This window comes from Lacerta agilis, chromosome 2, assembly GCF_009819535.1.
Source record: "Lacerta agilis isolate rLacAgi1 chromosome 2, rLacAgi1.pri, whole genome shotgun sequence".
In the NCBI taxonomy this organism is placed as follows: Eukaryota; Metazoa; Chordata; class Lepidosauria; order Squamata; family Lacertidae; genus Lacerta; species Lacerta agilis.
Window position 1 is genome coordinate 110,862,345 of NC_046313.1, and position 27,287 is coordinate 110,889,631.

At 46.8% G+C, this 27,287-nt stretch overlaps 2 protein-coding genes and 1 long non-coding RNA gene across 3 annotated transcripts; all 3 read right to left on the reverse strand.

Moving 5' to 3' along the window:
* Window positions 1-3,282: 3,282 nt before the first annotated feature.
* Window positions 3,283-13,306, reverse strand: LOC117042433 (zinc finger protein 271-like). The gene is made up of 6 exons (XM_033141979.1): window positions 12,407-13,306; window positions 11,424-11,538; window positions 10,712-11,197; window positions 8,591-9,241; window positions 4,305-4,351; window positions 3,283-4,169 (listed from the first exon to the last, which is right to left on the reverse strand). The coding sequence occupies exons 1-6, from the start codon at window positions 13,205-13,207 to the stop codon at window positions 3,369-3,371; spliced, it is 2,901 nt and encodes a 966-aa protein (XP_032997870.1). The 5' UTR covers window positions 13,208-13,306; the 3' UTR covers window positions 3,283-3,368.
* Window positions 13,307-21,181: 7,875 nt separating this feature from the next.
* Window positions 21,182-24,969, reverse strand: LOC117042671 (zinc finger and SCAN domain-containing protein 31-like). Its single transcript, XM_033142263.1, has 3 exons — window positions 23,770-24,969; window positions 23,206-23,338; window positions 21,182-22,340 (listed from the first exon to the last, which is right to left on the reverse strand). The coding sequence occupies exons 1-3, from the start codon at window positions 24,565-24,567 to the stop codon at window positions 21,220-21,222; spliced, it is 2,052 nt and encodes a 683-aa protein (XP_032998154.1). The 5' UTR covers window positions 24,568-24,969; the 3' UTR covers window positions 21,182-21,219.
* A 29-nt stretch (window positions 24,970-24,998) lies between these two features.
* On the reverse strand, window positions 24,999-25,849 carry LOC117042860. Its single transcript, XR_004426089.1, has 2 exons — window positions 25,728-25,849; window positions 24,999-25,031 (listed from the first exon to the last, which is right to left on the reverse strand). It is a non-coding gene; the product is annotated as an uncharacterized LOC117042860 (long non-coding RNA).
* Window positions 25,850-27,287: the final 1,438 nt, after the last annotated feature.

The following is a 27,287-nucleotide window of genomic DNA, read 5'->3' on the forward strand; positions in this document are numbered from 1 at the left end:
TCTTTGAGAAGATTCGTTCCAATCACAATCAGCAGAAATAACAAAACAGACCAGAAACAGGTTTTCCTTGCCTTTTCCTCCCCTCCCCGGAATTCCCTCTGCAACTGAGTTCTTCAAGAGACAGTAACCCTTTTAACAGTTCCAATAAATAAGATATTCCTCCATCACCTTCACTCCTGGTTTCATTTTTCCTCTCCCCACAAGACCTCCAGCAGCTAACATGCACACCTTGTTGGATCAATATATTTCTAAAAATTAACCACTTCACCCTCATCAAGCAAGAAAGCTCCTTGCTCCAGAGACCTCAGAGAGGAAGAAAATTAAAACAATGTGAATATAGCCAACAGCTTCAAACGGCATCTGTAAATGCAGCCTTACCTGTTGTGATATTATTACAAGCCAAGCTGCTAAAGCTGCAGCAGCGAGACCAGCATGACTGTGTCTGTTTTTATCCTGTGGGAAAGCTACTAGTCCTTCCAGCTTTCTCACACACGTGATGTTTTGTACTGTACTATTGTATTTTACTTTCAGTTCTGGCTCGAGAGATGCTAGACGCTTTTATGGACAGCTCTGACTATCTGAGCTGGCAAGCAGAGGCATACTCTGCCTTTTATCTGCAATAAAGTAGTTTTTAGCCTTGATGGCTTGTGTGTGTTGTTCTTCACGCTGGAGAGCAATCGCATATTATCAGTGTGCCCCTGGACTCGAGTAGTCATGAGGGCACGCAGGCTTCGTCCCTACCTGGGGGTCAGTCTCACAGCTTGCCCCCGCGGGACGCATCATAACATATCTCCACATTTCAGAGATAAATCTCACTGAATTCAGTGGGATTTTGGCCCAGTTAAAATGTTTAGGGTTGTTGCATTAACATTCCTTATGAAACTTGCTTTGGATTGGGCTGCTGGTGTTAACTGTTCCTGAAGGTTGCATTTCTGAAGCGTCTCACCAGGGGTGATGCATTGTCACTTTGTGTAAATATCATGAATTGTGAGTTGTGCATCTTTGCAAGGAAGGTGGACAGAGTGAGAGCATTCCCAATGGGGAGGAGATGCCACTGTCTACCCACTTCTTAGCGTATGAAGCAGCAGGTCAGTCTCATAATCTGAAGGTCTTGAGTTGGGAGCCTCTGAGAAGGCAACTTCCTGCTCTCTCTTCCTTTTTGCCAAGGGATGTGTTCAGCGGCACTCTCTAAGAAGGGAAAAGGGAAGACTGTGGGCATCATGGGTGGTGAGTTGGGAGTCTTGATTGCTGTTATTTATCTGTATTAAGCATTTGCAAGTAATAAGTAAATAAAGAGAAAAACATATTCCTTGACCAGGAATTGAATGCATCAATGAGAGAAACAGTTTTTAGAACCACAAGTAGATTTTGATTGGTGATATTTTTCTATGTTAAACAACTAAGAAGAATGTTTAAATTAAAAAGAACGAATCCTCTGTTCAGAAATGATGTGGGCTTCAGGGTGAAAATGTGGTGACCAAGTTTGCTCAGACATTAAATTGTTCAGCCTCTCAAACCATCTGTCTGTTTGTCATCTATTCAGCTCCAGCAACAAAACCTAAGCCCAAAGGAGGCTGAAAGGGGAAACCATTCAGCTCTCTGTGGCTCCGTTGGTTAGTGTGTCTGATTGTTTGGGTCTGGTTAGTGTGTCTGGTAGTTTGAGTCCATCCAGGTACAGGTTTGGGTCCCCTACCCTCATGATCACAAGGTGAAGGTGATGACTGGCTAATCCATTGCTCCTCGGGCATGTGGGTTTGAATCTCACCTTCATCAACACTTTATCCCAAACTGAATTATGGAAGCTGGGCGTAAGAACTGCTGGATTAGGCCAATGGCCCATGCAGTTCTCACGTGGCCAACCAGAAGCCTGTGGGAAGATGCCCACAAGCAGTAACATTAATTTGGCCCTAACATTCTTTCCCCTGACTTGCTAGATTTCTATATGCAGGGACTGCTTTTGTACAGAGGAGCTTTCATTCAAGTGAGTCTCCTCTTTTCTTGCTCTGTCTTTCCCTTCCTTTTATTTTACGGGTTGTTGTGAATTGTAAACTGAGCCATGGGGAGCTGGCAGTGAAATGTTCAGTGTTGTGCACTTACATATAAAAACAAGTGGGAAGGGGAGGGTGTGAAGGAGAAAAAGGAAACACTTTTATTTAACAACAAAAACAAAAAAAAGCGGGCAATCACACGGCTACTCGGTTCTTCAAGTGCTGGCCCAAAGGTAGCCAAAATGGCAACATCGATGCACAAAGTATCAGCAGGCATAGAGGAACCCCAGCAACTTTAGAAAACCTTCCGAAAACTGCCCAAAGAGGAACACACATTTCTAGTGGCCTTGAAAAGCTGATTTTCTGATGAGACACGAAAAGTGTGTGTGTGTGTGTGTGTGTGTGTGTGTGTGAGAGAGAGAGAGAGAGAGAGAGAGAGAGAGAGAGAGAGAGAGAGAGAGAGAGAAATACTGGTAAGTATCCTGGAAGACAGCACCCTACAGACTGCTGCGTTTCATAAGAAATCTAACTTGTAGTAGTAGAATTACCTTTTTACTGTTCACAGTGTTTCTCGTAAATTTTCCCAACCATCATTGACAACACCGCTGTGGGCAGGCAAAAGTGATCAATTCCCAAGTGCAGATATGGGATAACTATGAAGAAGGAGCAGCTGACCCACTCCGTTATGAAACTGAGGGAGTAGGACTCTGTTAAATGAACTAGCAGGAAGAGGCGGTGATGAAGCTGCCCTTCTCTTAAACCATTTCCTACCATTTGAGCCCCTCTGCAGAGCAAATTCCAACACCAGGGCTAAAATATACACATAGAACATGTCATTTTAAGAACCCCCCCAAAGAGCTGCAAATCCCCCCAATGCCTTTTCTTTTTAAAACTATTGGCAAATGTATTAAAGCTTGAGTCCTGCTGAGTAACTGTTCCTAGCTGGTTTCACAGTCCTGTATTTCTCCAGCCACAGTAACTAGGGTTTCATCTTTTGAGGGGCAGGGTTTGTGGTGCATAAAAACATAAGACAAGCCTGGTAGATCAATAGCTATGTGTTGAGGACGGTCAATAGTAGTGGGCAATCCATCTTTCAGGGAAGCATGTTTGCCCCTATTGATCTTTGCACTGAGAGATCCCTTAGTAAGTTTTTGAGGAACTACCAGGGCTCCTGAGTTTGGACAAACTGCGGGAGGCAGTGAAGGATAGGCGTGCCTGGCGTGCTCTGGTCCATGGGGTCACGAAGAGTCGGACACGACTGAACGACTGAACAACAACAACAACAACCAGGGCTCCCCCAAGCCAGAAAACTAAACCAGGTAACTTCCACCTGAGGCTGAAAAATATCAAGTCCTGACTTCCTGCATGCAAGTTAAGCTTTTAGACAGTCCTTTTCTCTCTTGAATGGGTTTTCTCATGTGATGTGAGGCTGCCCTTCTGACTGAATCTCCTCCCGCAATCCAAACAGTGGTATGGCTTCTCTCCTGTGTGGATCCGCACGTGCGTCATGAGGTTCCCCTTCTGACGGAAGCGTTTCCCACAGTGCAGACACGGATACGGATTCTCATCTGTATGGATCCTCTCATGTATGACAAGGTTGGACTTCTGAGAGAAGCTTTTCCCGCAGTGCGGACACTTGTATGGGTCCTCCTCTGTGTGGATTCTCTCGTGTGCGATGAGGTCACATTTTCGACTGAAGTTTCTCCCGCAATCGGAGCACTTAAAGGGTCTCTCTCCTGTGTGGGTCTTCTCGTGGATAATAAGATTGCACCTCTGAGAGAAACTTTTCCCACAGTCAGAGCACTTGAACGGTTTCTCACCTGTATGGATTCTCATGTGTTTCCTAAAAACTGAGCTACGAGTGAAGACCTTCTCACAGTGTGGGCACCTGTGTACATTCTCCCCTGTGTGGATTCTCTCATGCGCTGTAAGGCTCGAGCTGTGATAGAAGGTCTGGCCACAGTTTGTGCATGTGTACGGCTTTTCTCCTGTGTGGATTTTCTCATGTGCCCTAAGATTTGAACTGTGGGTGAAGCTTCTCCCACAGTTGGAGCACTCGTATGGTTTCTCTCCAGTGTGGGTTCTTTCATGTACTAGAAGGTTGGTGCTCCGGCTGAAGGTTTTCCCACATTCTGAACACTTATATTTATCCTCTCCTGTATGCATTATTTGGTGTTTATGATTTCAGCTCTGTTGGAAGCTGCCTTTGACATCAGCACATGGCTTTAGGGCACCATAATCATGATCTTTCACTTCCCCCCCCCCATCCAAACAATCTTCTAGGAACAGTTTCTCTCATATCTTTCCCAGATCCACTTGCTCCCGAAGCTTCTTCATCTTATTCTCACGCACCCGTCCATCACCTGCCCAGGACGAAGGGGAGAATCATAATATGAGACACATCCTGCTCTGGATGCTTATTTCTTACGAATAAATATTACCCCACACGTGAGGCCAAAGTCTTTAAAAATGGCTCGCCACAGTATGAGAACAGCAAAAAGGCAGTAGTGACACAGAAGATGAAAGGCTAGGATCTAAAAAGCCTAAACATCTTGGGCAAAGAGGAGGATTTGTCTGACTGCAGAAAGACAAGCAGCTCAGCACCAGGTGAGCACCAAGACAATGCCCTAAGGCTGGGGTAAGGAACCTCAGGCTCAGGAACAAAAGTGGCCCTTCAAACCTCTCTGTTTGGCCCTCAGGGCCACTAAGCCACAACCCCTCCCAGAGGCCTTTCCTTCCTTGAGGAACCTCTCTTCAGGGCTATATTCATGTCATGTGGGCCAGAGGGAAGGCAATGCTTCATTTTGTTCTAAGACAGTAATGTGAACGCAGCACAAGTCAGAGTTGGGTGAAGATATATAGCATCCCAGCTTTTTAAAAATAAAGTTTCAAAGTCTTTAAGGGATTGCAGGATTTGGAACTCTAAGGGTTTTGTGTTCTGCTTGGGCTGCTTGAGGATCCTTTAGTTTTCAACGTGTTTTTTTCCACGTTGCTTAATGCTAGTTTAAGCAGTTTTTCAGCCTGAAGGCAACAACAACAACAACAACAACAACAACAACAACGAGCCCTGCTATTTAAGGCCAGTGTCCCATCTAGTTCAGCATCCTTTTCTCAGTGTGAACAACCAGGAAGCAGCTGGTACCACAAGCTGTTAGGAAGCTGGGATAGTAAATGATGATATGAGTAATAACTATATTGTATATTGCTGGATTGTACCCAAAACCTCTAAAGAGTTTGCAAATAATAATGATGATAACTGTCAACAACAACCAAAAACAGATTTTAAAAATTCAAACTGTTTATTAAAATAAGCGTAGTTAAAGGCAGACTAAAGCATTCTAGCCATCTTGGATAGGCTTGCATGAGCAGAAATTCTTTGACCAGAAATGTATTACTATTTTACAATCATAATGATAAAGGCACTCCTTCCCAACACACACACACACACACACACACACACACACGACAGTGGATTTACCAGGGTGAAATGCCAGATAATCGAGGCAACCAGAGTATCTGAACACACAACGGATCTTTTTTCTTCCTCTTCTTCAGTCTCTCTCGCTTTTTGTGCAACTAGATCCTGGGCTGCTGCTGTCCATTCTCTGGAACTTACTAGGCTCCCCTTTAAAACCTCTTCCTTTCTCTCCACGCTCACCTCTCCTTGCAGCCTTTTGCAATGCAAACCCTGCTAACTGCAGCTGGGGGTGGGGTGGGGAGATCTGCTAAAAGGCTCCAACATGAAGCCCCTTTTCTGCAAAGGTCGTAGAACAAGCCAACCCCGCCACTCACCTCCAGGGGGCGCGATGGGAAAAGGTCTGGTAAGGAAGTGGCTTTCTTATTCAATCGTCATCTTTCTTCCTCCTCCGCCTTCTCCATCCTCTCTCTCTCTCTCTCTCTCTCTCTCTCTCTCTCTCTGGCCTTTCTAGGAACCGGAGCTGAACTCGGTGGATTTAACCGTTTGAGTAATGAATAACCTTGCAGACACTCTTCTCTGGTCGATAATCCGACCTGTTTCAGGCGCTTTTCTTATTGCAATGAAGTCTGATCGGCGGAGCAAGTTGGTTGTGCAAGATAAATTGTAATTGGGCAACCTGAATGTGTTGATGTGATATGTACACACACATAAAAGAGCCTGGATGGTAAAGTTATAGCTGTCAACTTTTCCCTTTTTTTTAAAGGGAAATTACCTCATTCCGAATAGGATTCCTCGCAAGAAAAGGAAAAAGTTGACAGCTATGGGTAAAGTGCTTAAAGGTTGGACTAGAACAGGCATAGACAAACTCCGGCCCTCCAGATATTTTGGAACTACAACTCCCATCGTCACTAGCTAACAGAACCAGTGGTCAGGGATGATGGGAATTGTAGTCTCAAAACATCTGGAGGGCAGGAGTTTGCCTATGCCTGGACTAGGACTTGGGAGCCCAGGGTTCAAATTCCCCACTCAGTCATTCACAGGGTGAGATTGGAATAGTCACTGTCTGAGCCTAATCTACCTCACAGGGTTGTTGTGAAGATAAAATGGGGAGGTGGAGAACCATGCATGCCAGCTTGAGCTCTTTGGGGTAGCTCAAGGTGGGGTAGAAATGTAAAAATAAACTTTTCCAGCTCTGCAATATCCTTCCGTGAAGCGAGATGATCAGAGCTGTATACGGTATTCCAAATGCAGTCTCAGCATAGTGTTATAGGAATTCTAAGGTCTTGTATATATCTGGAATAGATGTTCATAAATGTACAAGGCAAACACACATGCATAAGTATAGTGTCTGAAACCGTACAGGAGAGCAATCCCGAAGCCATTTTGACTCTCCCAAATTGAGTCAAATATTTCTCTGCAAGGAGGAAGGAAATGGGAAAAGCTTTCCAATTGTCTTTGGACTGTAAATACAGCCTGGCAAGTATCTGTTAAGCGGAGCACACTATCAGTACTGTATGCATAAGAGATTCAGGAACTAAGTATTTACCATCTCAGAGGAATGGCCAGTCTACCCAGAAAAGGCAATCTAAGGCATTATCAGGTAGAAGCAACACACACAAATTTCTGCTGGGGACCACCTTTTTCTGTGATGTGATGTACTGTATGATGTTTTCAGGGTGGTCTTGAGCTACAGACAATTTCAAATATCTACATAAGAGCTTGCACACCAATGTTCTGGGTTCCTCTCCTTCCCTGCATGGGGGAGTGGGGGACCCTGTTGCAACAGTTTAATAAAGATCATGCTTACTAGCTGCTTTGCTTCTCAATACAGTGGTACCTTGGGTTACATACGCTTCAGGTTGCATACTCCGCTAACCCAGAAATAACGCTTCAGGTTAAGAACTTTGCTTCAGGATGAGAACAGAAATTGTGCTCTGGCGGCACAGCAGCAGCAGGAGGTCCCATTAGCTAAAGTGGTGCTTCAGGTTAAGAACAGTTTCAGGTTAAGAATGGACCTCCGGAACGAATTAAGTACGTAACCAGAGGTACCACTGTACTCTCTGGTTGACCTCTGTTATTTTCTCCTACCGATAGAAAACCTACATAAGGACTATATACGGGCTCTTCGATACCCCATAAGGGAAAGGGAGCAGTATTTTTCTTACCACAATAGATTTGTAGAACAGCATTATGATACCAGCAGTTTTATTTTAAATTCCTTTCTTAACAATTCCCAGGGTGGAATTTGCCTTTATCACAGCTGTGGCACACACTGGGTAGATAGATGTCTTCATCAAAACTATCCACCACGACCTCAAGGTCTCATCCCTGGCTAGTTACTGGCATTGCTAACTCAGTTAGTGTTGGGGTTTGTTTGGCCCAAAGTGCAAAGACCTTGCTTTTAAAACATGAAAAATGAAATGATCAGTTTGGGACAGCAGCTGGGACAGCAACTGGGACAGCAACTCACAGGGATGAGCTTCTACTAAAAATAAATACATATAAAATTTTATCTACGACAGCAATTCAAAGAAGGCTGAGTGCCCTGCCTCTACATTCATATTTGCAGGCGGGGTTGGAGTTCTTGTGCACGCTTTCTTCAGGGGCAAATAAATAAAAGGCAACCATACAATGTGAAAAATTGTCAAAAGAGATACAATTCAGGCTATGGTCTGGTTCACCTAAAGGGGGTAAATCTGCCTCTGGGAAGTACCACTTCAGATTGCAGGGGGAGGACTCGTGTTCCTGAATGCATAAAACAAAAACCCTGCATATAGAAAACTAGTGTGCCTGGGCTAAAATGATTCTCATTGGAACACTAGCTTTCTAGATGCAGGGTGTTTGCTTCTTTTTAATAGTGAAGTATTTGAACATATTGAGCTCCCAACTACCGTCAGAAATGGTACAGCTCAAGACACCAGTTTACTGCTGAAATAAGAACTACAAGGTTTGATTTGGGAGAATCAGGGTGGGGGGGGTGGTAAGTCGGGTTCAACAAAGCTTTTTGTGTTCTCCACAACTGCCAGATCTCAGTCCCCACCTATCACATATTGATATCTGAAAGACTCCTTTGCCTTAACAACACAAATTTGTAGCTACAAAGAGACAGCGCATTAGCACATTTAATGCTCAGCTGTGGTTTGCTTTAACCATGGTTTGTCCGGCCATTTGTTCTGCCGCAGTCAGAGCTTCTCCGTGGTTCTCCCTCCCAAGTGGATTCTCCTATGCACGCGAAGGCCTGAGCTGTGCCCGAAGTTCTTCCCGCAGTCGGGGCAGCTGTACGACTTCTCTCCTTTGTGGCTTATCTCGTGGGCCAGGAGGCAGGACTTCTGGATGAAGCTCCTCCCACAGTCCGAACACTTATAGGGCCTCTCCCCTGTATGGATCCTCTCGTGGGTCAGGAGGCCCGACCTGGTTGTGAACCTTTTCCCGCAGGTGGAGCACATGTATGGCTTCTCCCCGGTGTGAGTCCTCACGTGAGCCCGGAGCGTGGAACCCTTGCCGAAGCTCCTCCCACAGTCCAAACACTTGTGGGGCCTTTCTCCAGTGTGGGTCCGCTCATGGGCTTTCAGGTTGCAGCGGTGCTTGAAGCTCCTTCCGCAATGGCAGTGGTGGAGCCTCTGGTGACCGTTGCCCTCTTCCCACCCCAAGCCGCCTCCTTTACTGGGAAGAGCTCCATCCACGTTCCTCTCTGGCCTGATCCCCTGCTGACCCGCAGGCCTCACTCCCTCTTTGCCATGACGCGAAACCTTGCCTCTTCTCAACAGTGCCTCCCTTAGCTCCAGTTGTTCTGGGCTTTCCTGCTGAAGGCGATGTCCCTCGGTTTCAAGTGCTCCTGGATGCGTATATATAAAAAAAGAACCTTGATGTGAAACTCTTGCTCTGGCTAAGTGTTCCCAATAGCTGGAAATCTCTGTCCTCTTCCTCAAATTTAAACATAGAAATCACAGAATTGTAGAATTGGAAGGAACCCCATGGGTCATATAGTCCAACCCCCTGCAATGCAGGAATCTCAGCTAAAGCAAATAGGTTCTCTGCCCCAAAGAAGGAAAAATCTGTATCTTCACCGGTTTTCCACATTATTTTAATTATTAGTTTGTGTCTAATTCTAGTCCTATCCGGAGGTAGCCATCAAGACAAGACGACATCGTGTTGCATCCAAAACTAGTCCCGCCTAGAGGAAACCCATTAAATTTGCATGCTGCTTTTCCACATAAATGTGCCCAAAGGGTCTCACAAGACAAGAAAAGCAACAACAGAGCAAGAAAAAGAATCATCATTGTGACCTTTGTGTGCCCCCTCCTCAGGAGGTCTGGAGGGTGGCAACATGAGAATGGGCCTTTTTGGTGGTGGCTTCTCACTTGTGGAATGCTCTCCCTGGGGAGGCTTGCCTGGCACCATCATTACATAGCTTTAGGCACCACGCAAAACCACGTCTTTTTTGCCAGGCCTTTGGTTCTTAATTATCTGTGGCCAACTTGAGCGGGTAGAATGTTTTAATCCTGTCTTTTAAAAACAGGATTGTCTTTGTTTCATTTTTTCTTTTATGCTCATTTCAACGTACAGTGGTACCTCGACTTACGAGCTCCTCGACTTATGAAATTTTCGACTTCCGAATGAGTTCCGGAAGGAAAAAAATGGCCGCCGCTTCCGAATTTTTCGACTTACGAAGGGAAAGCGGCGGCGCAATACCTCGACTTACGAGTTTTTAAATGCGGTTTTCTCGACTTACGGAATTTTTTCCCCTTCGGAGATAGCGCCTTTCGACTTATGAAAATTTCGACCTATGAGGGCGCGTTCGGAACACATTATCTTCGTAAGTCGAGGTACCACTGTACGTGTTTGCCTTTTTACATATTGTAATTCACTTTGAGTTACCTGGGTAACTCAACCAATAAATTTTAATAATAATTTAAAAATAGCAGCCATGGATGTATACCAAGATTGCAATCACCTGTTCCATCTGCATGCTGAGGACGAGCATGAATGGCTCTGGAATGAGAAAAACTACATTTTTGCATTGCAAATGAGTCAGTGTGTACCCAGCCATTGATTTAAATCTGCTAAGCCACTTTATACCAAGTGAGACTAATAATCTGCCTTAGCCGTGTATTAACTATTCCTGTGGCTGTGCAGTTAAGGATGGGTTTCAGGGACAGGAAAAAACCCAGATCCTTTTAACTGGATCTGCCAGGGATGGCAATGGGGACTTCCTTCAATTCAGCCCCCGATCTGCTCAGGCACCCATGGAGTTCTCCTGCCCAGCGAATGCAGCTTACAGCCTGACACGGACCCATTTCCTCACCTGTGTGGATTCTCTCGTGTGCTGCGAGACTTGCACTATGACAGAAGCTCCTCCCACAGTAGGTGCACTTATGCGGCTTCTCTCCCTGGGGGCTTCTCTCCCTTGCCACATGGGTTGAGCTTTCACCAAAGGTTTCCACTCGGTACTGCAATTGCCGTGGTTTCTCAACAAGGTGGATTATCCGAATGTCTGAGTCTCCTCTGAAGTCACTCTGGGCCTTTTCTCCCTTGCCATGCAAGGTGTTATTCTGGGCTATGACCACTTTTTTCCGAGAGCCCCCTTCCCAACAAGAAGGAGTTTCGGCAAGACTCTTTGTCGCATCCTTTCCCTGCTCCTTTTCCAACTCTCGCAGAATCTGAAGACCTGCGGCCTTGTTGTGATACTGGAATATGTCGCCTCTTTCCAAGGAGCGCTTTTCTGGTGCCACCTGCACAGAACATCCACGATGAGGCTCCTTCATCTTGTTCTCGCGCATTTGCCCATCAACTGCAAGTATAAGCAGAATGTGGTGCCCTTCACATTTAAAATAAAATCAAAACTGGGTCCCCCCATTTTTCTATCCCTCCCCCAGGCCTTCTCATCTCTAGTGAGCAGATGAAGTCCCATGGCACAGGTGGAAGTCCCTGCGCTAACAGGATGACTTCATTAGATACAACCCAAACAATTTCCCATCATTCTGATGCAACCTGAGTCTTACCCCTTGTGTCCTTACCTCCTTTTCTCGCCTGTTCAGTGGCCTGGCAAACCTGCCTCTGCCAGGTGTCTGCCTGGCTGGCCTCAGAGGAATCCACAGCTGTTATGATCCCCTGAGGCCGAGACATCTGAAGCTGCAATTAAAGAAAAATCAAGGCATTAGTGCTCCAAGAGAGGCAAATATTTGGTTTCTCCTCAAAAAATCCACTCAGTACGGGGTTCCCTTGCACATGGTCGAGAAACTACAGGTAATGCAGAATGTTGTTAGGAGACTCCTTATTCCCCTCAGTGCTTTAACTACCAGCCCTTCTTCCCAGGGAACTCTGGGAATTGTAACTCTGTGTGGGGAATAGGGAGTCTCCTAACAACTCCCAGCATCCTTAACAAACTACACTTCCCAGGATTCTTGGGGGGAAGCCATGGCTGTTTAAAGTGGTATATAACATACAGGAGAGTCCTCTCTACAGCTGCTGCCAGTCACTTGTCAGCAGTACTGAGCATGACTTGGTATATTTGAGCCTGACTTGGTATATTCCTGTATTCCTGTTTCCATAGAGGAACTTTATCCCAGCTGACCACCATAACCCCAGAAAGCTAGCTGCAAAAATCTGATCTAAAATACTACTGGCAACAGTATCTCTTCAACTCCATTGCCATTTATCTAACAATCCGAGCTGTAACTGGATTGGCACAAATCAAGTACAGTGGTGCCTCGCAAAACGAAAATAATTCGTTCTGCGAGTGTCTTCGTATAGCGAATTTTTCGTCTTGCGAAGCACCAAGGCAGAATAGCGGTTTTCGCGGGGGGAAATTTTTTGTCTTGCGAGGCAAGCCCATTGACTTTTTCGTCTTGCGGGGCAGCCTTCTGCTAGCGAATGCCTTTCGTCTAGCGAGTTTTTCGTCTAGCAAGGCATTCGTCTAGTGGGGCACCACTGTAATGCAAAACTGGGGCAGCCACTCTCTCCTGAATCCACCTTCCAAGACCACCAGAACACCCCTCACCTCTCCTTCCTGTTTCACCATATTATGCTGCTGCAACAAGAAATTCTCTGCCAAGGCCACTGCCTGGCTGCAGGTTTCAGGCCTGCCTTCCCTGACCCAGCTCTCCATTTCCTGGGGCAAGACTGTCAGGAACTGCTCCAGGATCAGCAGCTCCAAGATCTCCTCCTTGGTGTGTCTCTCCGCTCTCAGCCATTGGCGGCAAAGTTCCCTCAGCCGGCCGTAAACGCCTCTGGGCCCCTCCACTTCCTGGTAGCAGAACTGCCTGAAGTGCTGGCGCTGCTTCTCCCTCAAAGTGGCCTCCCCTTGCAAGATGGCCGCCTTCACCTTCCCGTAGTCTCCCCTGTCCCGGGCACTGAGGCCGTTGAAGGCCTGCTGGGCTTCTCCGCTGAGGGCTGGCAAGAGCAGGGTCACCCACTTGTCCAGAGGCCACCGGCAGGCTGAGGCTACTTTCTCAAAGGAGGCCAGGAAGGCCTTGGCATCCTCCCATGGTGAGGGCCCCTCTGATACCTGAGGATTCCCCCATCCTGAGTGAGGGGCCCGCAATGTCTGGAGGAACTCCTGCCACTGGGCTTCCCAGCATTCCTGAAGCTCCTCTTCTGGTTCACGTTTCAGCTGCCGTGGATAGACCGTAGCTTGTGATTCTCCAATCCCCTCAATGCATACAAGCTGTGGGGCTTTTGTTTCCCCCAGATCTGTCCACAATTTGACGTTGGGGGTGTTTTGCTCTCCCCTCTGCAATCCTGGGGTCTTTGCTGCCCCTTCATCCACAGACATGTTCAACTCCACTCTCAAGGTCTCCATTGAACTGTTCAAATGTAAGGAGGAGTTCCCAGCCCCTGGTGGGCTTTCTTTAAATCACTCCTCACAGTCAGTCCATGAATCTCTTGCTATATATCATTACAGTCTTCTAGGAAACCACAAGTTGCAGGGTGTTGTGGTCTCTCCGATGAAGTGCTGCAGGCTTCTCCTGAAAGGGAACAAGATTTATGTGAATATTTAGTTGGGAACCTGCTCTCACAAAGTGTCTGGACCTTCCTGATAAGCTAGATCTCTGGGTGCAAGGAGCTTAGAACAGGCGAGACCCACTAAACACTACTGTCCTAAGAGACAGCTCCTTTCTTATAATGTTATTTACCCATCATTTTCAAATGCTTTATTACTGTTGCAAGGTGAGTCAAACTCAACACTGTTGTTGGAAAAGTGTGTTCAACACATTTGATGTCAAATCGAGATAGACAGAATTTCAAAATGATTCTTATCCATTATTTCAGGAATCCCTACAACTGTCCGCAAAGACAGGCCAATATAAGTAGCCCCAGAACTGATCGAGAAGGATGAAGGATGGGCAAATAAATCAATGGAACTGTGGCACACTTTCCATTGTATGTTATGGTATGAGCAACTTGCAGAGGTTAAATATAAATTTGAGGTATGACTGTGTTTCAGAGGAAATAAACTCTAACATGAATTATTTATTCTTAAACAATGCAAAATAAACTCATCACTGCTAATGATATTAACTGCAGATAGCACAATTCATTTCCCTGACAGAGCTACAATTCCCAGAGTTTCCAGAGAAGAGGGGCTGTTTATATTAATATGGAACTGTAGCTCTGTGAGAGGAATAGGGGGCAACTCTTAGCACCCTTTGGAAACTACAGTTCCCAGGATTGTTTGGCAGAAAAAATAATCCTATTTTAAAATGTATGATGTGAATGGAGCCACAGAGACATAAGGGATCTTCCTCTCATCTAGTCTAACTCCCTGATTAGTTCCAGTTACAGGTAGGTAGCCGTGTTGGTCTGCCATAGTCAAAACAAAACAAAATAAAAAATTCCTTCCAGTAGCACCTTAGAGACCAACTAAGTTTGTTCTTGGTATGAGCTTTCGTGTGCATGCACACTTCTTCAGATACACGAAAGCTCATACCAAGAACAAACTTAGTTGGTCTCTAAGGTGCTACTGGAAGGAATTTTTTATTTTGTTTTGTTTTCCCTGATTAGTGAAAGACATAAAATACAACTACAGCACAGTCTCCCCGACAGGCGGTTGCTATTAAATACCTCCTGTTAAAGGGAACATACCACCTCTCAAGGAAGAAACAGGCATTCCCTCAAATAACAGATTTCTCTTTCAGTGCAAAACTTCACTCTAATGTCTATCTAAGGTTGGCGGCAAGCAGAGGAGCCCAATCAGGAAAGCTGAAGAAAAGGTGGCAACTCAGGCTTGCCAACTGACCAGTGGGAGAAAAAAACAACAACCTGCTCCTGTGTAGTTTAACATTGCAAGTGGTGTGGTACCACTGTGCGCTAACAGTTGAGGCTGAAGCTGCCGTTCCCTAGGCACAGTGACAAAATCTGTGCAACGCCTGGCAACCTTGTGCTAGCTTCCAGAAAGATGCTGGTTTGAGGGACAACTGTGCACAGAATTACTGCATTGCAGGGGGTTGGACTAGATGACCCTTGGGATCCCTTCCAGCTCAGTAATTCTGTGATTCTATGATTTAGTGTGTACGCTTGTGACATCTTTCCACTTCTGCACTAGCATGCACTTTGCAGCAGGGATTTGGGGGCGGGGAACCCCCCGTGGGGGGGGGGCATCCAAATGCTATTAGGACTCCAACTCCCATCAGCCCCAGCCAGCACAACCAATAGTCAGGAGTGATGGGAGTTGTAGTCCAACAACATCTGAAGGAACACAGGTTCCCCGCATCGTTCTTTAGCAGGCTGTTTGGAATTGGTTTGAATTGGGAGAGAGGTTGAATCTTGTTGCTTCTGCCCTATTGTTCTCCCAGGATCTGGGATTGCAGCAGTAGTTTCATTGTTTTTCCTGCAATTTTGCATACTCTATCCAACTGCAGCTTCCTCCTGCCCCCTCCCCTTCTTTTACCCCCCCCCCCCCCCCAATTTTCACTCACCTCTCCCTTGCAGCCCTGGCAGCCTGTTCTCTGCAGCAGAAAGATACAGTATTCAAAAGCCAGTTTCCCTCCAGAGGGGAGCAAAAGGGGAGGGGGGCAGGAAGTGGATGCCCTTTGTTTACCACAAAGAGATAGGTGCTTGAAAGGAAACAAGCCTTTAAAAAAAACAAAAAACCCAAAGCAAGAGCCTTCATTTCCGGTTCTCCTTGGACTTCTTCATCTGAGGAAAAGTGCAGGGCATCCTTGGCTGCAGTTCTTGTTTTCTTTCTAAATAAATCAGGCTCATTGCACAGCACAGTGGCATTCGCACCCATGCCATGTTGGACAGCTCCAAAAGGAATGATAGAAACATGGAGTTGGAAAGGGTTCCCTAAGGGTCATCTAGTCCAACCCCCTGCAATGCAGGCATCTCCACTAAAGCATATAGAATCACAGAGTGCTGAGACAACTTCGAAAGTTTCAGCTTTTAAAAATGCGTTGCTGAAATTTTTTTTCAACTCCTCCAGGCCTGTGCAGGCAAATAAGAATGCATCTTTCCACAATGATTAATTGATTACTGCTTTCATTTTTCCATGGTTTTCACTGTACGGTTTTGTGTGTCTTCGTTGCAAACCACCTCATTACCTTTTAAAAAAATGAAATAGCGATATCAGAGAGCCAGTGTTGCGCAGTGGTTAGAGCGTCAGACTAGGGCCTTCGGAGGCCAGGGTTCAAATCCCCGCTCAACCATGAAGCTGACTGAGAGACCTTAGGCCAGCCACAGCCTTCTCTCAGCCGAACCTACCTCACAGGATCGTTGTGGGGATCAAATGAGGAGGGAGAGAACCATGTGGTGCCCCCCCTCCTTGAGCTCCTTGGAGAAAAGTTGGGATATCAATGCAGTAAATATAAATACTGTAAATAAATAAAATCCATTGGGGATAATGGTCTCGGTCTGCCAGTCCTCAGCTTCTTAATTCATAACCAGCCCAGGGGTTGGTCCTGCCATTCAGTCTCAGTGTCAGTGTTGCACTTGTGCAACTCAGCGGAAAAGAGGACCAGGGACAAAACTAGAATTAGTTGCCTCTGCTTGTCAGTGGCTTTGGCTGTGGTTTTGGCTCCCTGCCTTCTTCCCCAGGGAGCACCAGCCACCATTGCAATGGCTACTATATTGGGAGGGCTCTGTTCTGCCTCTGAATATCAGTTGCTGGAAATCACAGGGAGGGAGAGTTTGGTTGTTGGGCTGACGTCCAGGCTTCCTAGTGCAACATCTGCCTGGCCACTGTAAGAACAGGGTGCTGAACTATGGTGGCTTATGTCCTGCTGATCCAACCAGGATTTTTCTTACGCATACACCAAATTATTTTTACCCCCTGACTCCTGTGGAGCATGGGAAGAACGAGCAGAAAAGGTCAAATCTGACAGAGCTTTTCCCTACAGGAGTTTCTTGTATAACTCCAAATAATATGCCAGAAATAAGAGAAGTTTGGAGGGTAGAATCAGCCTTGCCAAATTTGTGTTGCACTTTTTTCTTTCCTCTGCAGGAGGCTGTGCTCATTTCAAACTGTCTGCTCTTTTAGACCTTTATAGAAAAGAACATCTTAATTCCTAGGTAATTTCCTCCTGCTTTTCTACCAAGTGCAACTGCGAGTCAGAAATGTTGCTGGAGAACCATAAAAACTGCAGCCCTTTGGGGTTTGCAGTGCATCAGATTTCTCAGGTTTCCAGGCCTTGCTAGGAATCTGAGTGGAATTCTACGGATTTAACCCTTCAACTGCTTTCTGGGTGGAAGGGTTGGGCTGGAGGTATCTTGATATTTGTTTTTTTGGAAGCCTCCCCCATCCCTATCGGTTGTTTCAAAAAGCACATGTTGCCGCTGCATCTTAGCTATGTGAACTTGGAACAACTGGATTTTGGTTTTGGATTGCTGATGTGAATGGCGTAACAATCTGTGCACTTTTCTGTATTTTGATCTTCACTGTTTTCCCACTAATACCACATCCTGTAGAATTCTATCAGATATATTCTATCATCTGAACAATCCAAATGATTTTCAAATATTTTTTTTCTGTGCAGCTTGCACAGGAGCAATAAATAATGTTATAGTTAATTGTTATAGCTTGTCTTCACTTACAACCCCCCCACTGCCCTGCCCACAGTTGTGAATAATATTCTCATGTTATGAATGGTCCATGTCACCATTAAGAAAAAGAGGTAGGAATAGGCCAATATATTTGTGGACTGTCCCTGGATCAAGTGACTTTACTCTTTAAGTTCTCAATGTTCTCAACCTAGCTCAAGGTTGTCATCTGAACTAGCCATATGTTTATCTGAGTAGCCTATCAACCTATGTCAGTCCATCATTTAAAAAATAAAGAATTTAGAGCCCTCTTGCCCAAAAATAGCAACCAGACATTCTGTGTTGGTGACTGTAACCTTGATTTAAGGAGCCACTTGGCGCCTAGCTTATATACCTGAGTTTCTGACAATGGTTGTCATATATATGGCATATATGCTCCCTCTTGCCCCGGTGTGGGAATTGCTTGCAGACAACTGTAGTGCCTGGAGACAGCAGTCAAGTTGTGTATCCATAGTAGTGATCAGAGGAGAAATGACCACTAGGAGGAATGCAAAGAAACACCATGGTGCATCTGCAACAGCAAAACAGGATGCCTTTGTCTGCTCCAGCTGCAACAAAACATGTCTCTCCCGTATCATCTCTACAGCCACAACAGGTGCTGCAACCTTCCAACAGCTTGACCTCATCCTCAAAGGAGCACTCCTTCATCGTCTCCCAGGATGGATGGATGCCTCTACTGAGCCTTCAATGTGCCAGGCCTTGCCCTGTGGAACCCCCTGCTAGTACTAGAGGTTCAGCAGGAATCATTTTGTCTTCTCTTAGACATCTCCTAAAAGCAGTGTTATTCAGACAAAGCGTTGCAATTTTCACCAACCAGTATTTATTGATGTTTTTATAGCTCTTATTGTAATTTCATATGACTTACAAATAATTTTAGGAATGTGTGGTACGTGGGTGTAGGTGTGGGTGTAAACCCAAAACACTATCCAATGGCTTTTGATGAAGGGTAGTATAGAAATTTCAAAAATAAACAAACTGACACAGGTTTGCCCCATAGGAACTAGCCCTGAGGGACACTTTGTTTGCCTCTGTCAGGTTGTCCTTAAAAATCAGAGGCAACAAGAGCTCTTCAGTAAATTTTGTAGAAAAGAAAATTCAGCTTGAGAATGGACCATATTTAAAAAGTTTTAAACACAAGGAAATAACACATATCATTTCCATATACAGCATATGGCGTGGGTAGGCAAAATAAGGCCCGGGGGCCGGATCTGGCCCAATCACCTTCTAAATCCGGCCCGTGGACGGTCCGGGAATCAGCGTGTTTTTACATGAGTAGAATGTGTCCTTTTATTTAAAATGCATCTCTGGGTTATTTGTAGGGCATAGGAATTCGTTGAATTTTTTATTTTTTTTCAAAATATAGTCCGACCCCCAACAAGGTCTGAGGGACAGTGGACCGGCCCCCTAATGAAAAAAGTTTGCTGACCCCTGGCATATGGAATGCACCATTGTTGCCAGAAATTCAGGGCTGGGTAAGGGTTGAATGGGTTAAGAAAATAAGAAGATCCTTTGCTAGTTCAATATAGCCCAACATTTAATTTCCCACAGTGGCCAATCAGGCGCCTCTCACTCTTGTTCCCTCGGCAACAGGTATTCACTGAAATATACTGCCTCAGATTCTAGAGGTACCAAACAGCCATCATGACTGTTTAAGCCACTGACAGGCTTATCCTCCATGAATTCAACCCACCTTTTAAAGCAGTCCAAGTTGGTGAAGAACTTAACCCTTTTGCCACTCCCGAATCTTCCAACATTCAGCTTCTATAGATCACTACATGTTCTCATACTATGAGAGGAGGAGATAACTTCTCTCTATCCACAACGTGCATAATTTTATATACCTCTATTGCGCTCCTCCCAGGGCCATTTCTTCTAAACTAAAAAGACCCAAACATCATAACCTATCCTCATAAGGGACTTGCTCCACCCCCTTGATCACTTTGGTTTCGCTTTTCTGAACCTTTTCCATCATAGATTTGTATAACAACATTGGCAATTTTATTTTCAGCTCCTTTCCTAATGATTCCTAGCATTGAATTTTCCCTTTTTTCGCTCTAGGTTGGCATTTTCGTTGCACTTTCCACCACGACCCCAAGACCCCATTCCTTGCCAGTCACTGACAGCTCAGATCCCATCGGTGTAAATTGATCCCAATTTGGATCAATAATTTTTAAGCTCTTCACAGTCCCTTTCTGTTTTTAATCACCCTAAGCAATTTGATGTCATCAGCGAAATTTGCCACCTCAGTGCTCACCCCTAAATCTTAATAGTTTATGACAAAAAGTTTAAAAGTACTGGTTGGTAGTGGCTGGCATTCACTGGGACTGGTGGGGCAGGTAGCTCAACACTAGGTGGCACCAGAGCCAATGACTGGCCCAGCCAATTAATTCTAGCTTTGCTTCGTCGTCCTCCTTGCAGAGTTCTATATTCACAACACTGAAACTAAGGAGGAGGGAGCTGACAGCCAGGGCTATCCACTGGACTGGCTGGAATAAGGAAGGTGAGTTGGTGAAGGCTGGTTGAGGGCAAACTGAGGCTGGTGGGCCCCATTTGCCTTAACTAGCCAGCAGGGCCGCCTTAAGCATATCCGGCGCCGTGGTTCAAAGATCCTTCCTCCACCCCTCCTTTCCCAGAGTTGTCAACCTTTCCCCAAGCCTCTGTGGGGATCGCTCTCCTCTCGCGGAGGCTTCGGAAGGAAGCTGCACGCCCGCCAGTCATATGGTTGACGGGGCACAGCTGGCGGGCGTGCAGGGAAAGGGGAGGCCGCCGGCAAAGCCAGTAAACCCAATGGGAAAGACGGCTCTGATGACCAGCCTCCATCGGTACCATTCCCAATTCAGGTCCAGTCTGTTGCTGGGTGGAAGTAAGTGCTCTCTGGCTCCTACCACCTGCACAAGCTCCTGGTGGAAGGGATCCTCCCCGTCCCCAAAGCCAAGACAGGCAGAAGGAAGTTCATTGCACATAATTCCCTATTAAGACAATAATACATGAATTGGAAACTTGAAAATGTTAGTCAACACTTCTTCCCAGTCCTACCAAAAGTACATTGTGCTATCACTAGCATGCAAGCCTCTCATTGAACTTTAGTCACTTTCTTTAATATAAAAGTTCCTCTCTTGTGTAAACATTCAGCAAACTCTGTAGTCTGACTAAAGTAGACCCACACTGTGTGGGTTTAAGGGCTCCAAAACTTTGAGGATTCGCTGTGCGTTTTATGAAGATCAGATACTCATCTTCAGGCTTCCTCAGCATCGGCTGTCCATTAGGAGCTTTTTCCAAAGTCAGAGCGCTGATGCAACCTATCTCATAGCCAAGCTCCAAATACTTGTGGCAAGAAGGCGTTAACCTATGGGCTCTCCAGGCGACCTCTGACTATTGGCTGGGGCCAAGGGAAATCTGTAGTCTAGCACCATCTAAATGGCCACAGGTTTCCCAACTCTGCCTTACTGGCTAGGCTTCCACAGCCTGGTGCCCTCTAGAAGTTATTGGATCACAACTCCCATCATCCCCAACTCTTGCCCATGGTTGCTGGGGCTGAATGGAGTTTAATCCGACAACATCTACAGGGTGCTGGGTTGGGAAAGCTGGCCTAACCCTTTAACAAAGCCTTAACATAGTAGTGAGGAACCTGTGGTCCTTTGGATGTTGCAGGACTCCCATCAGACCCAGTTGGTGTGGATGATGGGATTTGTAGTTCAGCAGTATCTGCATGGCCACAGGTTCCCCACCCCTGTCTCAACACATATGGCTTCACCGCGTTGTGGATTCTCTCTAGAGTCAGAAGGTTGATGCTCCATCCGAACTCTTTTCCAATAGCCCACACGGCTGTTCTCTTATATTTGGCTCTTCTCTTCTCACATGCCCTAGGTCACTGAAGCCCTCCCCACAATCAGCACTCATATGCAAGTTGTCTCCGGGGTTCGTTTCCTGGCGCACACTTCCACTTGCGCCACCAGACAAACCCTTCCTACAAGCTGGGCGCTTATAAGGGTGGACCCCAGTGTGAACTCGTTCATGTGTCATAAGGCCCGACTTCTGACAAAAGCTCTTCCCACAGCGCCCACACCGATATGGTTTCACTCCCGTGTGGATTCGTTCGTGGGTAATGAGATTTGAGCCATCGGTGAAACTCTTCTGGCACACGGCACACTGATATGGTTTCACTCCAGTGTGAATCCTTTCATGGACCCTCAGGTCCGCAGAGGTCCGGAAATTCTTCCCACACGCGGAGCACTTATATGGCTTCTGTCCCAGGTGGATCTTTTCGTGCGTCGTCAACGTGCCCTTCTGACGGAAATTCTTCCCGCACATCGAGCATTTGAAAGGTTTCTCTCCAATGTGGATTTTCTCGTGTGTCGTGAGGGTGCCCTTCTGGCGGAAACTTTTCCCGCAGTGCGTACACCTGTACGGTTTCTCTCCAGTGTGAATCCTCTCATGGGCAACGAGGTTTGAGCCACTTGTAAAACACTTCTGGCACATGGAACACCGGAAGGGAACCTCCCCAGTGTGGATTCCCTCGTGGGCCTTGAGCTGCGCAGATTTACGGAAACTCATCCCGCATTCGGCACACTTATACGGCTTCTCTCCGGTGTGGATTCTCTCATGGACCCTGAAATTCGAGCTCCAACGGAAACTTTTCCCACAGTGACAGCGGTGGATTTTGGGGTGGGCTCCGGTTTCCTCCTGATCTAAGTTACCTTCATGGACAGGAACGGCTTCATCTGAGCGCTTCTCAGGTTTGGTTCTCCACATGTTCTCCAGTCCCTCCTGACTCCCAAGGCTTCTTCCCTCTTTGCAATAACGGAAGATGCCGTCTCCTTGCAGTGATGCACCTGCTGGTACCTCAGAATCACCCTGCTGAAGATTATCAAGTTGGTTCTCATGTACCTGCCCGTCACCTGCAGGAATAAACAGAGTCACATGTCTTGTATAAGTAATTGTTTATTGCATTTTAATAATGGCTCCCTGACTGTGGAATGCTCTCTCCAGAGAGGCTCACCTGGCAACATCATTATTTGTCTTCAGGCACCAGGAAAAACCATTCATCTTTACCCAGGCATCTGGCCTTTAAATAATCTGTAGCCTGTTAAACCAGGGGGAGGGTGAACTGCTATTATGTTTATTTTAGTATTATGATGTCTGTTGTTATCATTTTTATTGCGTTTTTATAATGCTCTGTAAAATGTGTTCTTAATGTTGTACACCGCCCTAGGATCTTTTGATAACAGGGAGTATATAAATCGAAGTAATAAAACTTGTGGTACCTGGCGATGCTGGGAACTGAACCTGGGAACTTCTGCATGTAAAGCAGAAGTTCTGCCACTGAGTCATGGCCCAGATTAACAAAGCCATCAAATTCTGATCAGTCATTAAAAAGCTCCCTTTTTATGCTCATCAGGTAGAAGAAGAAGAAGAAGAAGAAGAAGAAGAAGAAGAAGAAGAGTTTGGATTTGATATCCCGCTCTTCACTACCCGAAGGAGTCTCAAAGCGGCTCACATTCTCCTTTCCCTTCCTCCCCCACAACAAACACTCTGTGAGGTGAGTGGGGCTGAGAGACTTCAGAGAAGTGTGACTAGCCCAAAGTCACCCAGCAGCTGCAGAGACGCGAACCCGGTTCCCCAGATTACAAGTCTACAACTCTTAACCATTACACCACACTGGCTCTAGGATGCTGGAGACAGGGACTCTGCTACAGAAATAGGAAAGAGTCTTCACCCCCCAGCGTGTTAACATCTAGCAATTAGATTACAACGAATCCTTACCAAACAAGCTTGCCTCTTCATCTTGCTCCTGCTTGAGCTCCTTGGAAGGCTGCCTTTCCCACGCCTTTGGTGGTGGACCCAATCCTGCCTCGGAGGGATTCACAGCCAGTCCCGCACCCAAGGGCCACAGCCCCTGAAACAGCAATGAGAAAAACCATTCAGGACTGGGGAAGATGCTCCCAGACATGCTAGTACTTCCCATCTCTTCCTCAGCTCTAGATTTCTGGACCCCAGGCAAGAGATATGGAGACACCTGCAGGGGCACAGCCAGCCAGGTGGGCTGGCCTGGGATTCATTCCTCTCCTAGGTGGGACAGTGTGGCACAAAGCAGAAGAAGCTGGTGCTGCTTTTACCTCTTGTCACAATAATCTCTCTTCTGCCCTCTCTTGCTAAGCCATTAAAATCAGAGAGGATGGGTCTCTTTTTCTGGGACAGTGACACACTTCAGACAACAGGGGACCACAGAATTGTTGTCTGTCAAAAAATAAAAATATTAAAGCATCAGAACTCTCCTGAATCCACATTCCAGGACCAACAGTATGACCCTCATTGAACTCCCCTCACCTCTCCGTCCTGTTTCACCGTGTTCTGCTGTAGCAGGAAATTCTCTGCCAGAACCACCGCCTGGGCGCAGGTCTCTGGGCCCTGTTCCCTCACCCAGCTCTGCATTTCCTGGGGCAGGATGGTCAGGAACTGCTCCAGGATCAGCAGCTCCAAGATCTCCTCCTTGGTGTGTCTCTCCGCTCTCAGCCATTGGCGGCAAAGTTCCCTCAGCCGGCCGTAAACGCCTCTGGGCCCCTCCACTTCCTGGTAGCAGAACTGCCTGAAGTGCTGGCGCTGCTTCTCCCTCAAAGTGGCCTCCCCTTGCAAGATGGCTGCCTTCACCTTCCCGTAGTCTCCCCTGTCCCGGGCACTGAGGCCGTTGAAGGCCTGCTGGGCCTCTCCGCTGAGGGCCGGTAGGAGGAGGGTCACCCACTTGTCCAGAGGCCACCGGCAGGCTGAGGCTACTTGCTCAAAGGAGGCCAGGAAGGCCTTAGCATCCTCCCATGGTGAGGGCCCCTCTGATACCTGAGGATTCCCCCATTCTGAGTGAGGGGCCTGCAACGTCTTGAGGAACTCCTGCCACTGGGCTTCCCAGCGTTCCTGAAGCTCCTCTTCTGGTTCACGTTTCAGCTGCCGTGGATAGACCGTAGCTTGTGATTCTCCAATCCCCTTGATGTATACAAGCTGTGGGGCTTTTGTTTCCCCCAGATCTGTCCACAATTTGATGGTGGGAGTGTTTTGCTCTCCCTTCTGCAATCCTGGAGTCTTTGCTGCCCCTTCATCCACAGACATGTTCAACTCCACTCTCAAGGTCTCCATTGAACTGTTCAAATGTCAGGAAGAACATCCAGCCTCTGAAGAGCTTTCTTCATCTAAAGTCACTCCTCAAGGTCCATGAATCTCTCTGTAAATGAGTCCTCCAGGAAAGCATAGAAGACCGAAGGTGTTGCAGACAGGTGTTTTGAGGGAGGTGGGAGGAAGAGAGAAATAGATGCACAAGAGAATATGGTTTTTGAAGTTGCCTTGCATTCACCTTTCTGAGAACAGCGACTAATTGTTAATGATAATAATGTTCAGAAATGAGCTTTCCACCTCACTCATAACAATCAATTTTAATGCAGCCACAGAGTCCAGACATTCCTGGTTTCTAGAATTCCAAATTCCAGGGAATCACCAGCAGTGAGTCTGTTTGTGTGGTTATGGATAGGCTCAGAATTCTTTGATTTGAAGCATACCGGTAGGTATTTTTTACACTTGGCTCCAGTGAGCGGGTCTTGGGGAATCTAGTGGGGGGAAAACAAAGTAGGTCTCATAAGACTCAAGCTAATCCACCTCTGCTCTATAGCAACCTCCCCAAGTAATCACCCCTTTGGGCACGTTTGCTTTAAGATTTGTTTTAAGATTTGGAAGAGAGGATAAACTGGGAAGTGCAGCTCAATGGTACATGCAGAAGGTCCCAGGTCCCATCCCTAGGTACTGCTGGGAGAGATCTCTTGTCTGAAACTCTGGAGAGCTGCTGCCAGTCAGTGTGGACAATACTGAGATAGAAGGGGTAATTTTCTGACTCTATAAAAGGCAGAGCCCTGTGTTCTTCAGCTCGGTGGTGTGGGGATCAGCTTACATGCATAAGGTCCCAACTACAACCTCTGACATCCCCAGGTAGGGCTGCTTGAGAACCTGGAGAGCTGCTGCCAGTCAGTGTGGACAACACAAAGGTAGATGGACCAACGTATCTAAGAAGCAGGCTGCAGCTCAACGGTAGAGCACCTGCTTTTCATGCAATCCCAGGTTCAATCCTGGGAGTCTCCAGGCAGGGCAGGGAAAGTTGCTGTCTGAACCTCTGGAGACCCACTGGAGAGTAGACAATATCCTCAGCCCTGCTTCAGTCCACCCTGCCCCTCCTGCAGTTTTACTCCCTCCCTGATCTTGCTGCCACTGCCTCGCTCCTTCTTAACAACAACGTCCCCTTTTAAATTCACCTTTCCCTGCAGGCTTGACAGCTGCATTTATCCTCCTGGCTGAAGAAATCTGCTCCTTGCAGCTCCCCTGTGTCTTCCTCCAAGCTTTTAAAAAAGAAGTAATTCAAAAGGCAGTTTGCCACCAGAGGTGAAGCGGGGGCGGGGGTCAAGTGGGGGGTGAGTGATGTGGGTGATTGGGCAAGAAGTCAATTCTCAGATACTGTAATCTATTCACTGCCAAAAAAAAATGCACTGGGGAAAAACCCCAAGAGTTCCACCTAACCTTCATTTCAGGTTCCCATGCAGAGCCCTCCATTTGAGGGTAGCTAAAAGGGGTGGCACCGGTTGAATTTCTGCCTGTCATTCGCCGTCGGGTCAACGCGTTATCCCCACACATCCCAGTATGTTTTGCACTCAAACATTCCTTACTGTAAAAATATCTGCCGGGGTGTGTGTGAGAAGCAATGAGTGCTTAATGGGCATCTGCAGGGATTTTGGAGGGCGGAGGCAGTACTGAAAGTCGAAAGCCGGCCAATTTATCACCCCACAAAATGGGAACAGTTTTGCCTCGTATCTCAGGTTCCACAATTGCTAGAAACTTAATTTTATCTTGCGTGTGTTTAGAGAAAGAGATTGTTGCAAAGCCAAAGCGCCGCAGCGGCACGTTCTTCGCACGGGTTCCTATGCAATCGGAATTGCCACTTGAAAACATGAAAACTGTAGCCCTTGGTGTCTTAAACTACATTGCCGCGGCTTTGTATCGTGGTCTCTCCAGGAATCGGAAAGGAACTCGGTGGTTTTAACCTTTACGTTTGTGTGTGTGTGTTTTTGTGTGTGTCCCTAAAATGGAAGGATGGTGGGATCTAAACTCAATAAAATAAGCCAATACTGTTCTTTGAGGTGGGGGCTCTTCCACCATCTTCAATCCCTCCTGGGGTTGATGTGACTCCTCACCCACTTTCTGGGATATCCGCCTTCACAGCCCACAGGGACTCTTTGTAGAAGATGCGCCCCTAGTGGAACCTAGCCGAATGACAACCTAATACACACACGCACGCGCACAGGCACCTGCCATGGAGACGCGCTTTCCCCTTGAATCGTGGGCACCGCCTAGTCGGAGGGGAGAGCTCTGTCGCTTTAACCCTTTAGGCTCTCGATAGCCTTTTGCTAGACATTGGCAACCGGAGGAGGAGAAGGGGCAGCACACGCCCAGAGAGAGAGAAGCGGGAGGCAGGCTCGCGGGAAGCGGGGGGGGGGGCAAAGAGGACGAGCTTCGTTGCAGCGCCTCGATCTTCTGATTTTAAAGAAAAGCTTGGATTGCACCCCGCTTTATTTTTATTCTTTTTTCCCCTTGGGGAAAAATCGGTTTGCAACGTTGGTTTCCACGATCTACTGCGAGGGCTGACATCGCGCTGCCGCCGAAGCATCCGGCCTTTCCGTTGCTGCGTTTCCGCCTTGGAAGTTTGACTTTGCGAATTGCAAAATTCCAAAAAATTCCAGAATTCGGCATGGATTGACTTCGCCACGGCATTTTACGACCCTTTTCTTTTTCCTCCTACTCCTCCTCCTCTTCTTCTTCTC

Excerpts from the sequence above, each read along its gene's own strand:
- LOC117042671 (XM_033142263.1), bottom strand. The coding sequence starts at position 24,567 with ATGGAGACCTTGAGAGTGGAGTTGAACATGTCTGTGGATGAAGGGGCA. Across the intron at positions 23,339-23,769 it reads CGGTGAAACAGGACGGAGAG|GGGCTGTGGCCCTTGGGTGC; the intron begins GTGAGGGGAGTT and ends TTGCTGTTTCAG. Across the intron at positions 22,341-23,205 it reads TGAAGAGGCAAGCTTGTTTG|GTGACGGGCAGGTACATGAG; the intron begins GTAAGGATTCGT and ends TTATTCCTGCAG.
- LOC117042433 (XM_033141979.1), bottom strand. The coding sequence starts at position 13,207 with ATGGAGACCTTGAGAGTGGAGTTGAACATGTCTGTGGATGAAGGGGCA. Across the intron at positions 11,539-12,406 it reads TGGTGAAACAGGAAGGAGAG|CTTCAGATGTCTCGGCCTCA; the intron begins GTGAGGGGTGTT and ends CTTTAATTGCAG. Across the intron at positions 4,170-4,304 it reads TGAAGAAGCTTCGGGAGCAA|CATAAACACCAAATAATGCA; the intron begins GTGGATCTGGGA and ends CAGAGCTGAAAT.